Source organism: Hypanus sabinus, chromosome 2 (assembly GCF_030144855.1).
Source record: "Hypanus sabinus isolate sHypSab1 chromosome 2, sHypSab1.hap1, whole genome shotgun sequence".
Taxonomy (NCBI): domain Eukaryota; kingdom Metazoa; phylum Chordata; class Chondrichthyes; order Myliobatiformes; family Dasyatidae; genus Hypanus; species Hypanus sabinus.
In genome coordinates, this window is record NC_082707.1 from 61,017,959 (window position 1) to 61,035,183 (window position 17,225).

At 39.5% G+C, this 17,225-nt stretch overlaps 1 protein-coding gene across 1 annotated transcript in view; it reads left to right on the plus strand.

The window, feature by feature from the left end:
* si (sucrase-isomaltase) overlaps positions 1-17,225 on the plus strand; it is a 155,291-nt gene that overhangs the window by 97,592 nt on the left and 40,474 nt on the right. The window contains exons 37-40 of the mRNA XM_059946950.1: positions 4,279-4,417; positions 5,641-5,774; positions 6,968-7,002; positions 7,110-7,226. Of these exons, the coding sequence (XP_059802933.1) occupies positions 4,279-4,417; positions 5,641-5,774; positions 6,968-7,002; positions 7,110-7,226 (425 nt within the window). The remainder of the gene's footprint in view (positions 1-4,278; positions 4,418-5,640; positions 5,775-6,967; positions 7,003-7,109; positions 7,227-17,225) is intronic.

Below are 17,225 nucleotides of genomic sequence, written 5' to 3' on the forward strand. Positions count from 1 at the left end.
CGGGAGGATGTGTGTAGGTTATATGCAAATACTATGCCATTTTATATAAGGGACTTGAGAATCCACGGATTTTGGTATCCGCGGGGGTTCCTGGAACCAATCCCTCGCAGATACCAAGAGACAACTGTATTTTGATTTATGAAGGCCAGTGTGCCAAAAGTTCTTTTTATGACCTTAGCAACCAATGATAGCACTTTCAAGGAATTATGAATCTGTATTGCCAGATCCCTTGGTTATATCATATTCCTCAGTGTCCTACCACTCACAGTAGAAGATCTACCCTGGTTTGTCCTCCCAAAATACACCTCACACTTCTCTGCATTAAATTCCATCTTGCATTTCTCAGCCCATTTTTCCAGCAAGCCCAAATCCCGCTATGAGCTCTGATAGCCTTCCTCACTGTCCAAAAGTTGGTGTCATCTGGAAATTTTCTGGTCTTATTTATCACATTATCATCCACATCATGGACATAGATGACAAGCAAGAGAGCCAGCACCAATATCTACAGTACATCACTAGACACTGGCCTCTAGTCAGAGAAGCAATCATCTACTACCACTCTCTAGCACAGCCAATGTCTAATCCAATTTACAATCTCATCCTGAATGCCAAGTGAGTGAACATTCTTGACCAACGCTGGACCTTGTCAAAGGCCTTGTTAAAGTCTACGTAGATATCATCCACTGCCTTGCCTTCATTAACTTTTCTGGTAACTTCCTTAAAAAAACTCTATAAGATTTGTTAGACATGACCTATGATACCATACACAAAGCCATGGTGACTTCCTTTAATCACTCCCTATCTGTCCAAATACCATACCCAGTCCCTTAGAATATATTCCTTTACCTTACACATTGCTGAGACTCACCAGCCTATAGTTTCCCATCTTACTCTTAGAGACTTTCTTGAACAATAAATAACATTAGCTATCCTCCAATCATCCAGCACATCCATGGCTAAGAACTTTTTAAATATCTCTTCTAGGGCCCCTGCAATTTTTGCACTAGCCTCCGCAATGTCTGAGGTAGCACTTTGTGAGGTCTTAGGGATTTATCCACTCTAATTTGCCATAAGACAACGAACACCACCTCCTCTTTAATCTGCATACAGTCTATGACCTCATTGCTATTTTGTCTCAATTCTATAAACTCTGTTTCCATCTGCTGAGTAAATACAGTTGCAAAAATTCTATTTAAGAAGTCCCAGCTCTCTTTTGGTTCTATGAAAGAATGACCACTCTGATCTTCAATGGACCAATTTTGTTCCTTGCTATGCTTTTGCTCTTAATATAGATGTTGAAGCCCTTGGGATTCTCCTTCACCTTGTTTGCTAGAGCAATCTCATGCCTTCTTTTAACCCTCCTAATTTCCTTCTTAAATGTTTTCTTGCAATTCCTATCAAGTATCTCATTTTTTACTTCCTCCAATACCTGCTCTTCACCTCCTTTTTAACCAGGGTCTCAATATCTCTTGAAAACCAAGATTCCTTAAATCTGTTATTCTTGCCTTTTATTCCAACAAGAACACACAAAGTCTGTGCTCTCAAAATTTCACTTTTGAAGTCCTGCCACTTATCAAGTACACAGTTGCCAGAAAACGACCTGCCCCCATCCACACTTGCCAGATCCTTTCTGGTACTATCAAAATTGGCCTTCCTCCAATCTAAAATCTCAATCCAAGGATCAGACATGTGCTTCTCTGTATTTATCTTAAAACTAGCATCTCCCTACACAAACTTCTGTCACCTACACTGGCTCTTCCCTAATAAGAGGTTTAGTATCACTCTCTCTGGTTGAGTTTTCTTTATATTGATTAACGAAACTTTACTGAACACATTTAACAAACTCTATCCAATCCAACTTCTGACAGTATAGGAGTCCCAGTAAATATGTGGAAAGTTATAATCACCTATTATCACAACCTTATGTGTCTTGCAACAGTCTGCAATCTCTCTAGAGATTTGCTCCTTTAAATCCCACTGACTATTGGGTAATCTATAATATTATCCCATTAATGTGGTCATACCTTTCTTATTCCTCAGTTCCACCCATATAGCCTCAGTGGACGAACAGTGCAGTCTGTACTAACTGAGCACTGCCATGGCGTTTTCCCTGATTATGCTACCCCCCCCCCCCTTAATCCTTCTTGCTGTATCATGTCTAAAACAATGGAAGCCAGGAATTTTCATCTGCTCATCCTGCCCCTCCTGCAACCAAGTCTCACTTATGGTTACAATGTCATAAGCTCATCTGCCTTTCCTACAATACTCCTTGTATTGAAATCTATGCAAATGAGGATGTTAGTCCCACAGTGCGTAACCTTCCAATTCCTGACTTTGTATGTAGGTTAACAACATCTTTCCTCGCAACCATTCTAGTATCTGCTGCCAATACCACTGCAACTCTAGTTTAAACCCCTTAAACTAGCAAAGCTTCCAATAATGAAATTATTCTTCCTACAGTTCAGCTCCAAACCATTCCATCTATACAGATCCGACTTTCCCTGGAAGAGAGCCCATCGATTCAGAAATCTGAAGCCTTCCCTCCTACACCAACTCTGTAGCAATGTACTAAACTATATTATCTTCCTGTTTCTGGCCTCACTAACATATACGGGGGGTTGCAATTCTGAGATTACTACCTTACAGGTTCTGCCCTTTAACTTACCACCTAGCTCCTGAACTCATTTTGCAGGGCCTGGTTACTCTTCCAAACATGTCATTGGTGCTAATGCGGACCATGGCCTCTGGCTATTCATAGCCCGACTTACATTAAGGATGCTGTGGACTGTATTCAAGATGTCCCTGACCCTTGTACCAGTGCAGCAACATAACATCGGGGAATCTCACTCTTGTCCATAGAACCTCCTGTCTGCTTCCCTCACAATTGAATCTCCTATCTCCACAGTTCACCTCTTCCGCTCCCTTCCCTTCTGAGACACGGAGCCAACTCACTGCCAAAGAGCTGACCTCTGTGCTTTTCCTCTGCTAGGTAATCCCTAACCCCTCCACCCCAACAGTATCCAAAGCAGTACATCTATAATTGAGGTGAATGGCCACAGGGGCACCCTGCACTGGCTGCCTATCCCCTTCACCCCCCCCCCCGACAGTCACCCAGTTACCTGAGTCCTGCACTTTCCCTGTGTTGCCTGTTGAATGATTCAGAGTTGATCCAGTTCCAGCTCCAGTTTCTTACCACTGTCTGCAAGAAGCTGCAACTGGATTCTTTTCTTGCAGGTGTCATGATCAGGGACATTGGCATCTCCCTGCCTTCCCACATCCTGCAAGAAGGAGCATTCCACTACCCTGCCTGGCAGCTCCCTGCTCCAAGTGTGCAATTTAAAAAAAAGAAAGAAAATTAAAAGAAAAATCTACATATAGCCTTCACCTCTCTTCACTGAACCCTCTCTAAGCCAAAGCTTTAACTCCCCACACTAACACTATTCCACTCACACATTTGCTGTTTCCACAATGGCCTCTCTGCCCTAATCTCTTTATTGCCCTTTGCCAAGTGCCTAATTATGCATGATCCAGCATCTCCCAGTGGTATGAGTCATGCAGGATGTTGTGACTGCCCCCCCCCCCCCCGCTTGCTTCTTTTGAAGTCTCTCTCTCACTGTGCACAATACAGTGTCTCCTTGCGATGTGTGGCATGTATTCTCGTTTCTAATGTTGATCATCTTGATTACGTATGTAGGAGAACCTGGTATACAAGTGTAAAATTTCTTCTAATAATACTGCTGTTACAATTAGCAGATAATACAATTACAAAGCTTGCTATCAACCTATTGTTTTGCTTATCTCTCTCTATATCTATGTTGGTTTTTGCCCAAGGTAAATTTTTATACAGTTTTAAGTATCTGTCCTTCAAGTGACTTATGAAAAGGCTAGAATCACACAGGCGAAGCATAACAGGGAGCATCTCCATTAAAAATAACTAAATCTTGTGAATCTAACTTCATGAGTTTAGTAAATTGATACTATAGAACTGATTTTATGATATGTTTTAATGCTCTTTGAAAAGAGGGATGATTACCTACTGCAATGATTATTTATACAAGAGCTAATTTATAAATTACACCAAAAATGAACACTTTCATCAAAGAGAATGCCTTCTGGAATTTTTGTTAACTGTTTAAAACACAAATACTCATAAAATTACAAGCTGTTGAATATTTTTCGGTACAAAATTCTAGAAATGGACAGGCTTGGTTCGTTATTTTTATGTTTTACATTCTTCTGTTGCCTTATTTTAAACATGTATATTTTTTTATTTCAAAGCGCTTGAGTCAAGACACATGGGATTGCAGCACAAAACTTTATGCATGGAGAGTGAGCAATTTCTGGTCAATAATATTTCAGTAAGGCACTACGATGTGCATAGTCTCTACGGATGGTCACAAACAAGGCCCACATTAGAGTAAGTTGAAGAAGTTTATCCTGTAATAATTCAGAATTTGAAACTTGTTATGAAAACATTCTAGGTGGTGTAGCTAGTAATAAAGATTGGAATGAATAGAGGGAAAAGTTGCTGGATTTGGTTTAATTAATATCAAATTATGTGTTTAATTTGGCAAGTCTGTACATTTATATACACAGGAAAATACATGTTGGCAGAATTTTTGTACCCAATTTAATTTGATGGTTCTAATGCAAATAAACACATTGGAGAGATGGTAGATGGTAGATTAGCACTTATAGAAGTAAATAGGACTTCTACTACTCTGCAAATGAATTACATTGGTGTAGTGGCAAAATATCTAATTGCTCATGTATTTTCAGAGCTAATGATAGTAGTTACAGTGAACTGAAGACAGAAAACAATGTTGTTTCATGAAATAGTGTATAACTCTACAGCAGAGAGGTTTTGGCTACATGATATACAGAAATTGAGTATGATAATGCATCAATACTCATTTAAACTGTTGTGTTTCCAGATGACAAGTAAAGAGGTTTGTGTTTAAGTAAATAAGTTACAATAAGTAAGAAACAGGTACAAGCTTAGGCCACTGGGTCCCTTGAGCCTTTCTCACCATTTCAATCAGATGATATCTATTCTACCTCAACAATTTCCTGTTGGATAAAATATGATTAAGGTTGAGAGCTACAAATGAGTATTTACCTCAAATATGAATTGCTTACATGTCAGCCATCCTTGTGCAAATAATCTTATTAATTTCTTTGAAATAAGAAATACGTTTGTATATCCATGGAGTTAATTTGATATTACCTTACCAATAAGACCCATATAAGCATCTCTTCAGTACTAGATCTTGTTTATGAAGAATTTGAACTCCACCATGAATTGAGCCAATATCAGTACTTATGGAGTTGGGAATTGGTGTAGGTGTTGAGAGTTTTCCCTACCTTTGGCACAATATGTTGATAATAAATTGAGATTCTATCGAAAAAGTATACTCAAGAAGGTTTGATGCAAGTGAATAGTTTAACTATTTTTGACTATATAGTTTAACTATAGTTTGTTAGTGCCAGATACGTACACCATGTTCTGAGCAAAATAGGAAGTTCTAACTAGATAGGGGTTTTCAAAAATGTATCGCTCTTGAGTGATAAATCATAATTTATTTTTCAAAGTAAAGTTTACTGCTGCCATTCCAATTACAATTATTTGATGTTTCATAGATCTCTGCAAAACGTAACTGGAGAGCGAGGAATTGTAGTGACTCGTTCAACTTTCCCATCAAGTGGACAATGGGCAGGGCATTGGCTTGGGGACAACACAGCTGCCTGGGACCAGATGTATAAATCAATTATTGGTAACAAAAAGTTGAAAGAACATCTAATACAATTATACTGTTATTTTTCTTTCTTTCCCCTTTTCTGTGCCTTTTGAACAAATCCTTTCTGCAGAAGTGCATTGATAGAATTCTACTTGTGTGTGTATCACCCTGATCCTTTGTTGCCTCTAAAAGGCAGGCAGATTGCTTGAACAATGCAAACCTAGGCAGGTGGTTTATCTATAAGATGTGGGAATTTGCCAGAAGTAGGAATATTATAACAGGTAATGAAACTGTTCTTCCCTAGCATCTATATATACATTGGGCAGAGGTCACTTCATTGGATCCATCTCAAACATGAGCTTCAACAGAGTTTTTTTCCTTTCTATCCCAATGATACAAAAGGTAGTTATAATGAATGATCATTGGAGAGTAGAGATCCTGTTTCCTACCATCCCAATCTCAGTAGATTCATTGTCATACTACATTATGTATAAATTGAGCTATTTTGAACCATTTCTAATGTAATTATATTGGATTAAATAGCATTAAAAAATAACCTACAAGATGTAACATAAAACCCAGGATAATGTTGTCGATGAATCATTTCCACAAAAGCAAGCACTAATGCTTCTATAAAAATCAATGCGCTCTTCAAGGCAGGATTGCATTGTTAATGATTCCCTTTCCTTAGCTACTGTATTCACTCTAACCTTTAAATCCTTTCAAATTCAGTCACGTCAATTCACATCAGCACTTTTCAGAAAATATCTTGCAAACTGTTGCATTATCTCAAACTACCATTCATCATCAAATACACTAAGTGGGCAGAACTGTAAGTAAGTCATTGCGACTCATCAAAGGAATGTTTGATTCCCTCTACAGTATTGTGGAAAGGGGAAGAGGAAGGACAAGAATTGCATCTTCTGTAGCTACCCAAGAATGTGCTCTGAGAAACTGAGTGATTGGTAGAGATTGGCCATGGAATCATTGAGGGAATCGTCTCTTCAATTGCCAAAAGTAGAGTAGAAGGGAAGAATTAACTTGTTACTCGATTGCATAAAATAAACATTTTTTTTCCGTGACTGAAGCACATTTAGTGTTGCTGAAAGAGAGTTTAGATTTAGATGTGGAGGTTTATTGTGCACATATTTTAAAAGTTTCAGATTGTTTTCTGGCATTAAGCTTTAATTCTGCCAAACGTGTGTAATTACAATCTTCTTCTATCATAGGAATGATGGAGTTCAGTCTATTTGGAATTTCTTATGTAAGTTCACTTAAAAGCTCATTTTGCAAAATATAGTATAAGCTATTTTTTATTATAAGGAATTTGTCAATTTCATGTTCAATAGTATTTTCTTCATTTACCTTTAGACGGGAGCTGATATATGTGGCTTTCTTCGGGACACTACCTATGAACTTTGCCTACGATGGATGCAGCTTGGAGCATTTTATCCCTATTCTAGGAATCACAATGGAATAGGGTATATGGTAAGTTGTCTTTTGTTTTATTATCAATACACCTTGGAAAGGGAAATCTCATCTCCTGTTCTGCATTAAGAACAGGAGATTAGAAACACCTGGGAAACAAGGAACATGGACACAATTAGATTAGAAACATAACAAGAAATAACATAATTCCCATCAGTATTTGCCAATAATGCTTGAAAAACGAACAGGACTTTAACAGACCCATCAGCACTTTATGTGTATTTGCATTTCAAAACTTATCTTCACTAATCATTTTTGCTGTAACCTTATTCTAAAGCTCATTTATTTTGTTCCTCATATTACACTTTTCATTCCACCATTAGGTATATTGGCTGGCAATATTGATTTCCCACAAAGTCCGGACAATACTATTTGGAATTCCTTTGAATTTTAATGTTAACAGCACAGTGAAAAATACCTTCCAGCTATTTCTGAGTTGATCTTAAAATTTCATACAACTAATGCATGTTACAGAACTCTGCACTTCAGCTGACTTTTGACTGTATTATACTCCATAACTTCACAATTTTCCCACTCACTTTATCTATCCTTATCCTTTACAGTGCATCCTTACATCTTATAAAGTTACCAGTTCACCAGAAAGCTTAGCAGTTGTACCCTAGGTCCCTCCATGCAAATCATCTTTATAGATGATAAATTATTAAAACCTGGCTTTGATCTCCAGTACCCTACTGATTATTGATCACCAAACTGAAAATGATCTATTTATCCACAGCCTTTTTTTGTTTCAATAGTTGGTCACTTCCTTACCCACTGTAATAAAATAACCCAACTCTGTTCAAAAAGCCAGGCCAGCAATTTCATGAAGAATCCCACCCATCCTGCTTAAGGACTGTTTGTCGCAGTCCCATCAGGGAAGCATCGTCCACACCAGCACCACATAGTCTCAAAAATCCCCCAAGCCATGAAGCTGATCAACATCACCCCCCCATTAACTCACCCCACTATCATTCTATATCTATCACGTGTTACTTAATGTACAATCAGTTTGTGCATATATTTACTTGTACGTTGTGTTTCATAGGATTGCCTTTTATATTTTTCATTTACTGAGTGTTTATTTTTTTGTATTGTGTTTTTATACTTATTGCATGTTTTTATGTTGCATTGGATCTCGAGTAACACTCATTTTGTTCTCCTTTACATTTGTTTACTGAAGAATGACAATAAACGATCTTGAATCCTGAAAATCACCTTTATTGAATTCCTTCATGAAATTAGAGCACACTTTATTTGCTGATTTCCCTTCATTCATCCGGTTTGTAATGTCCTCAGTGAACATATTTTAGTAAATCTTATAGTGAAAATATTTCAATTGCATGTGCATTTAAAATATAATGGTTCAAATTTTGCTTCCATTTGCAGAGGAGCAGCAATTGCCATCCATCTAACTGACAACTACTTGTTGCAGTCATTTCAGCTGCTTATCAGCAGTGTTTCCTTTACTAGTTTATTTAGTCGGATAGCACAGAAGCAGGCTTTATTCTGTATGTTGATGCGTATCATTGAGAAATTGTTCTCTTCCCTTTTTCCAACTATTGCTCCAAGCATTCTCAGCCTTGACAATTGAATTGTTGTCAGTCTTTGCCTACACCATTCTTGCAGGCAGCATGTTGCAGAGTCGCACCACTATATGGGTGAAAATATTCTTCCTCAGGTTCCCACTAAATATCCTACCCCTTAATTAAACCAATACTCTCTGGTACTTATAAAACTATACTGCGAGAAAAGCTTATTACCATCTACCTTATCTATGTCCCTCAATTTTGTATATTCCAGTCAGGTTACCTCAGGCACTTCTGCTCCAAAGAAAACAAGCCCAGCCTGTACAGTCTGTCCCCATAACTGAAATGCTTCATCCTGTGCAACACCCTGACGAATCTGCTGGCACAATCTTCAGTGTTGTCACATGCTTCCAATGAGATGGCAAAAAGAATTTCACACAGTACTCCAATTGGGACTTATTACTATTTAAGAAAATCTTAACCATATTCTCCATTCTTTTATACTCTATATCATGGCTAATGAAGACAAGTATTCTGTATGCTTTACCTGTGCACCCTCAGGGATCGTTGGACTTGTATCTTCGATACCCCCCCCCCCTCCCCAAGGCCCTGACATTCTTCTTGTATATTTGCACCTTTATTAGTCCTCCCAAAATACAACACCACACTTTTATCAGGGTTAATTTTCAACTGCATTGCTCATCCCATCTATCAACATTATTCTGCAGCCTAAGAATAACCTACTTGCTGTCTATAATAGCAGCAATTTTCATGTCATCTGTGAACTTATAACCATATTTCAAGCATTCCAAATCTTAAATGCGTATTATAATCAGCAAAAATTCCAGCATCGGTATTTATGGTACACAAATGCTCAAGAGGTTCCATTCACAAAAAGAAGAAAAAAAGAAAACACCAATCACCTTCTGCTTTCATTACCAAACTAATCTGGGGTCCAATTTGTGTTGGATACCACAGACTTGAACCTTTTGGACCAATCTCCCATGTAGGACCTTGTTGAAAACCTGACTGGAGTATATACAATATAAACCCCATCAACCACACTGCCCTCACCAATATGTTTTGTTACACATTCAAAAATTCATTCATATTGATAGGGCAGGATCTCCCCCTAACACAGCCATGCTGGCTGCATGTCCTACATTGCCAAGTATAAATTATTTGTGTTTCTCAGAATGTTTTCAATAACTTCTCCTCCACTGACCCACAGGCCTATAATAATCTCATTAATACCCGATGCCTTCCAATGCAGATTCAGCTGCATGGAGCTGCTCCCATTCTACTCAAGAGTTGTGATCAGACTCCAGAATGCTTCTCTCAAACATTTCAATTGCATTACCACTACACCCTTGTTTTTTTTTATCAGCTATTCTATCCCTGTTGACCAAGAGGCAAAGTTTCTGATCTCTCCCCTCTCCCCCTTCTGCTTCCTCCTCCCCTCCTTGGATTTCTTCCCTGATTACTACAGTAATCATAGTTAATATTATATTGTCACTTCTTTCTATTATGTCTCCTCTTGTCTTTCCCAAATCATCTCGTATCTGAAGCTCTGGAATTTTGAGTTGCCACTCCAACCGCTGTCTTAACTCTGTGATAGCAAAGTTATTCTCATCTGCTAATCATTACTCTTCTGCCTTATGAGTTACACTCCTGAAATAGATGGAATTTAGTTTTGTATACACCAATGCATAGTCTGCCTACTGAACTGACAGTTTACCTGCTATATTTGACCATACATCCCAAATTAATTTTACAAAATTCCCTACAGCACTATTGAATTAGTATTAACAGCAAGTTATATTTAAAAGATATATGGGAAACAACGTGATTGGCAACTGCAGATGTAATTCAACAAAGGCAGAAGAAGAAGCACATTTTTCAGAACCTAACGGTAATTTTCTTCTGAAATAGATTTGTTGATTAATGTTTTGCAGCCTATAGAAATTGCTCTGCAATAATTATTGCTTTATGTCATTTAAAAGTCATCTGTTCTTGTATATATCAATCACACCTTTTACAGATAAATTCAATGTTCTACTAGTGAGCAAGAACTCCAATTTAACAACTTGGGTTTAGTTCAGTGCTCAGTCTATTGGCAAGAATGACTAGAGGACATCCTACAAAAGAATGACGGTAGTCTAGCGCTAAGATCAATGCTATTACAGCTCAGAGGGGCTCCAGAGTTAGGAGTTAATTTCTGGCACTGTTCTGTAAGGAGTCTCTACACATCATCCCTGTGGAATGTGTGGCTTTTCTTTGGGCCCTCCGTTGTTCTCCCATAGTCCAAAGATGTACCGGGTGGGTTAATCAGTCATTGTAAATTGTCCCATGATTAGGTTAGGGTTAATCAGGTTTGTCAAGGTTTACAGGGGCACTGTGGCCAGAAGCACCTACTCTGCACTGCATCGCTAGAGAATGAAAGAAAGAAAGAACAGGATATTTCTCTCTAATGGCGAATTTTCAAATTTTATACATCTATTCTGTACAACGTAATTTTCTCTTTAGTAACAATGGTGTCAGTAGGCTCTCTGTTATATCTCTAGAGAAATCTGGGCCAACACATTTGATGATGTGCAATATTCTAGACCATTGCATTAGTTTTTATGCAGCTTGGCTATTCTTTTAGTTTAAGAATGGAACTTAGTCCAGAAATGTGCATCATTGCCTGAGTCACCAGTCTGACATTAAGCAGGCATTCAAGGTACTGAATGCTGTTATCATCAAACAAGAAGCAACCTATCCTGATACATTTCAAATCTTTGTCAGCGACTTCAATTAGACTGGTTTGAAAAAATCTCTGTCCAGTTATCATCAACATATAAACTACAGCACCAGGGGACCCAACACACTTGACCCCTCCTTTGCTCCGATTAGGAATACCTAACCTTACTTGCTGAGAAAATCTGATCAATTCACTATTCTCCTCTCACCTGCATACAGATAGAGGCTAAAGAGTAAGGCCCTAGAGAAAAGGACAAAGAAGAGGTGGTCACGGGAGGCAGTAGGGCAGCTGTAGGTTTGCATTGAGTCAGTGGATTCAGCTGATTTCAAGGACTTATCAGAGGATCTAAATGAACACACCACGGTTTTTACAGACTACAAAAACAGTTGTAGACAAGTGTGCCCACAAAATCATTAAGGCTTCCACAAGCAGAAGCCCTGAATTCACCAAGGGTTCTGCAATCAGCTGCAGGCCAGATCAGTAGCATCTAGATCTAGCAACCAGATAAAATACAAGAGGTCTCACTACAACCTTCGGAAAGCTATCTCATTTGCGGACCAAACTTGAATCACTGAAGGATGCTTGACAGCTGTGACAGGGCTTGAATGCTATCACCTCCTGCAAGGTGAAACCAAATAACTTAGATGATGACGTCAATTGGAATGTCTTCCATGATGGGGATGTCTCCAAGTTCATGAGCTTCATGCAGAAGTGCATTGAGGACGTTGTCCCCCAGAAATCGGTCAGGGTCTATCCAAACCAGAAACCCTGGATCAATAGTTTCATGCACACTGCACTTACTGTACAAGACTGAGCTTTTGCCACTGGTAACCAACAAGAACTCAAGAAATGCAGCTACAAACTACGCAAAGTCATCAAGGCAGTGAAACGACATACAGGGACAAGATCCAGACACAACTCTCCACTAACAACACATGCAGCTTATGGCAGACTTCAAAGCTAAACGCAGTGGTGTTTCCAACATTGTTGCTTCACCCCCAGATGAGCTAAATCTTTTTAACTCTTGGTTTGATGTTGCCAACACTGAGCCCCCGAGGAGAGCTGCTGAAGTGACCTGCACTTTTGTCATCTCTGAGGCTGAAGTAGCAAGTGATTCCAATGAGTGGACAGTCGCAAGGCTGCAGGACCGGACAGCATTCAGGGCAGGTACTCAAGATGTGCGCAGCGACATATAAACTTCTGCCTCAGAAGTGACTTGGATCTGCTCCAATTTTCCCACTATCACAACAGGTCCACAGTAGATGCCATTTCATTGACTCTTCACTCAATTCTGAAACATTTGGATAATGAAGATGCATACATCAGAATGCTCTTCATTGACTACAGCTTGGCATTCAATGCTACCATTCCCTCCATTCTAATCAATAAGCTTCAAGACTTAGGCCTCAATATATCTTTGTGCAACTGGATCCTTGACTTCCTCACTTGCAGACACCACTTGCAACAACATCTTCTCCACAAACACCATCAGGACAGGTGCATTACAAGGTTGTGTGCTTCACCCCATGTTCTGCACACTTTATTCTTTTGACTGTAAGGCTGAGCACAACTCCAAAGCCATACTTAAGTTTACTGACAACACCACTGTTGTTGGCCGATTCAAAGGTTGTGATGAATCAGCATATAGGAGGGAGATTGAAAATCTGGCTGAGTGATGCCACAACAACAACAACCTCTCACTCCATGTTGGCAAGCTTAAGGAGCTGATTATTGGCTTCAGGTGGAGAAAACCAGAAGTCCATGAGCCTGTTCATATTGGGGGATCATAGGTAGAGAAGTTTAGCTATGTTACATTGCTCAGTGTTATCATTTCTAAGGATCTTTCTTGGGTCCAGCATGTAAGTGCCATTACAAAGAAAGCACAGCAGCACCTCTACTTTCTTAGAAGTTTATGAAAATTTGGCATGTCAACTAAAACTTTGACAAGCTTTGATAGATGTGTGTTGGAGAGTATATTGACTGGTTGCGACATGCTCTGAAATGCAAACGATAATGCCTTTGAACAGAAAAGCTTACAAAAAAGTGGTGGAAATGCCCAGCCCTTCTCTGTTAAAGCCCTCTCCTCCATTAAGCACACCTACATGGACCTACATCCATCATCGAGGACACCCGCCATTTAGGCCAAGCTCTCTTTGCCATCAGGAAAGAAAAACAGGAGCTTCAGGATGCACACCACCAGGTTCATGAACGGTTATTATACCACAGCCTTCAGGTTCTTAAACCAGAGGGGATAACATCCCTCACTCCATTACTGAACTGCTCCCACAACCTACGAAGCTCAGTTTCAAGGACTCTTCATCTCATGTTTGGGATATTTATTTATTTATTGTCTGTCTGCCCATTTATCTATCTGTCTATCTATCTATCTTTTTCTTTCTTTTTGCACTTGCACAGTTTGTTGTCTTTTGTACACTGGAAGTGGTCTGTTCTGTTGGGTGCAGTCTTCATTGATGCTGTTGTGTTTCTTGTATTTACTGTGAATGCCCACAAGAAAAGTAATCTCAGTGCTCTATATGGTGACGTGTAGATACTTTGATAATATATTAACTTTGAACTTTGATCCCCATATTGGTAAGAGCATCTCCATATGAATTCACAGAAATGGCAGATCATAGAAAAATATGTATATTCTGGGGTTTTCCAACATCTTGTCTTAATTACACAAGTCTAATTGTGCGGGTAGAATCTTCAACTTTACTAATTATAGGCTTTAGTGGGTTTTTTTTTCCAGTTGCTGGTTGAATCAATTGTATAAGCTGTTCTATGGTTATACCATTACTTTGTGCTCCATGAAGTTAACAAATTACGTCTTCAGGGAGATCAGGTAGAAAGTGCTGAAGGACTTGGTGCTGATTTGAAGCTTTCTACACAAATGGGCGCCCTCACTTGGGCACTATGAGTAGAATGTAGCACGACTGGCAGTAACAGTTGGGATGAAGAGGGCATAAGACTATCAGCAAGTGTCCATGTCTGCTATTTTCCTTCTGTCTTACCAGCAAGGAGTGTTGAGGAGTGACATGTCTGTACTTCAGTAACAACTGCCACTTGCAAATCTACCACCAGCTGCAACCACACAGTTACAATGCACTGTTTGAAGATGTTTGTCTCTGACATCAACAACGTGTGGGATCTTTTTAGTGGGACTGAATTGATTTGTTCCTGAATTGACTGCTGCAAGTAAGCAGCACTTTCATCTGCTTTCAGGGCCATTTAAAGCATTGGCTGAAGGGCTTTCTGCAGATGGAGCACAACTTTCCTTCTACACAAGTAAATTGGAGCATTGGGAATATGCAGTTTTCACCACCAGTGCCAGCCATTTTACTAGATCCAGACAGGCTTCATGTAGCATTGACTGATTCTGCATGACGTAGTCACTCAACGTCCCATTTTAGGTTGATTTCACATTGGAATCCTGCTAATTCCCAGGTGGAATGATGCTGATGTGCTGCCTGCATCATAGGTAATGGACACAGAGTAATATTCTGAACTAGATTTGATGTTTAATTTTTTTCCCACGTCGATCCCAGCCATGGACTGAGCTCTTCATAATGATCCCACAAACAGAGAACTAATTCTGTATGCAAGCACCTTTTTGTGTATTGATATTACAGGGGTTGTCATTAGCTGTTTATGTACAATATTTGATCAAACGTTAATGATGAACTGTAGGAAAGTAGCCCGCTGATTGAGATTTTACGTCACCACTGAAAACAGCAGATAAATAGAATCATCTGTCAGTAATAGGTAAAGTAAAAAAAGTGTAAGCAAAACATCAACGCTTTTTGGGGTTTCATCAAAAAATTGCATGTTAGTTGAAACTCAAAGTTACACCCCAAAGGTGTTACTTATATTCATAGATTCAATAATAGTAAGCAGAAACCAAATGACAATGAAGAAGCCAGGGGAAGGTGACAAGGAAATAAAGGTGCAAACTACCCAGCAGAAAGCCAGCATCTGTGGAAAGAGAATCAGAGTTAATTCTAGAGTTGAATAGCCTTTCTGACGGCCTTTTCAGCATTTTCTCCTCTTATTTCACATTTCTTGAGTCTGTAGGGTTTGTTTTGCCTTCTGTGCAAGATGTTGGGAACGGTTTACGAGAGAGTGAAGGAAGGACGTTCGTAAACTAAAACGCTGGGGGAAAAATAAGGATAAAATAGTCTGGTGAAATGCCTAGTCCAGATGAAGGGTCTCAGCCCAAAATGTCCGTAGATGATTTCTGAGCTGCTGAGTTCCTCCAGGAACTTTTGTGTTGCTCCAGATTATAGTATATGCAATGCCCATGTCTCTCTCTGATGAAATGTTCACTCAGTTTGTTCACTACCAAATACTGACAGCACATTATAAAGACAGTTTAGAGTCACAAAATACTGCAACACAGAAACAGGCCCTTTGGCCCATCCAGTCCATGCTGAACCATGCACTGACCATAGCTCTCCATAGCCTTCCCATCCATGTAGCCTATCTAAACTTCTCTTAAATTGTGAAATCAAAATTGCATCCTCCATTATGCTGGCAGCTCATTTCAAACTCTCACCACTCTCTGAAATACTCTCAAAGATATCAGTAAATTTGTTTACAAAACAATTTTCCTTCTTAACACTATATTGGCTTGCTTATTATTTTCTAGGTGTCCTGTTGTTATCTCCTTAATAATAGACTCCAGTATTGAAATAATAGACTATCGTATTGAAATATTGAAAACATAGAACATAGAAAAGCTACAGCACAATACAGGCTCTTCGGCCTACAAAGTTATGCTGAACATGTCCCTACCTTAAAATTACTAGGGTTACCCATAGCCCCCTATTTTACTAAGGTCCATGTACCTATCCAAGAGTCTCTTAAAAGACCCTATCACATCCATCTCCACCACCATTGCCGACAGCCCATTCCACGCAATCACCACTCTCTGAGTAAAAAACTTAGCCCTGACATCTCCTCTGTACGTAAGTAGTCCCAGGCACCTTAAACTTGTGCCCTCTTGTGGCAGCCATTTCAGTCCTGGGGAAAAGCCACTGACTATCCATACGATCAATGCCTCTCATCACCTTATACACCTCTATCAAGTCTCCTCTCATCCTCCATCGCTCTAAGGAGAAAAGGTCGAGTTCACTCAACCTATTCTCATAAGGCATGCTCCCCAATCCAGGCAACATCCTTGTAAATCTCCTCTGCACCCTTTCTACGGCTTCCACATCCTTCCTGTAGTGAGGCAACCAGAATTGAGCACAGTACTCCAAGTGGGTTCTGACCAAGGCCCTATGTAGCTGCAACATTATGTCTCGGCTCCTAAATTCAATTCCACAATTGTTGAAGGCCAATACACTGTATGCCTTCTTAAATACAGAGTCAACCTGCACAGCTACTTTGAACATCCTATGGACTCGGACCCCAAGATCTCTCTGATCCTCCACACTGCCAAGAGTCTTATCATTAATATTATATTCTGCCATCAAATTTGACCTACCAAAATGAACCACTTCACACTTACCTGAGTTGAAAGCAGGCCGTCCGGCTCAACTGGTCCACGTGAACCAAATGCCCCACCCAAGCTTGTCTCATTTGCCTTTCTAAGCTTTTCCAATCCATGTACCTGACCAACGGTCTTTTACTATGGCAATTTGTTCCATATACTCACCACCCTCTGCATGGAAAAGCTGTCTGTCTGATTCCTTTTAACTCTTCCCTCTCACCATAAACCTATGCCCC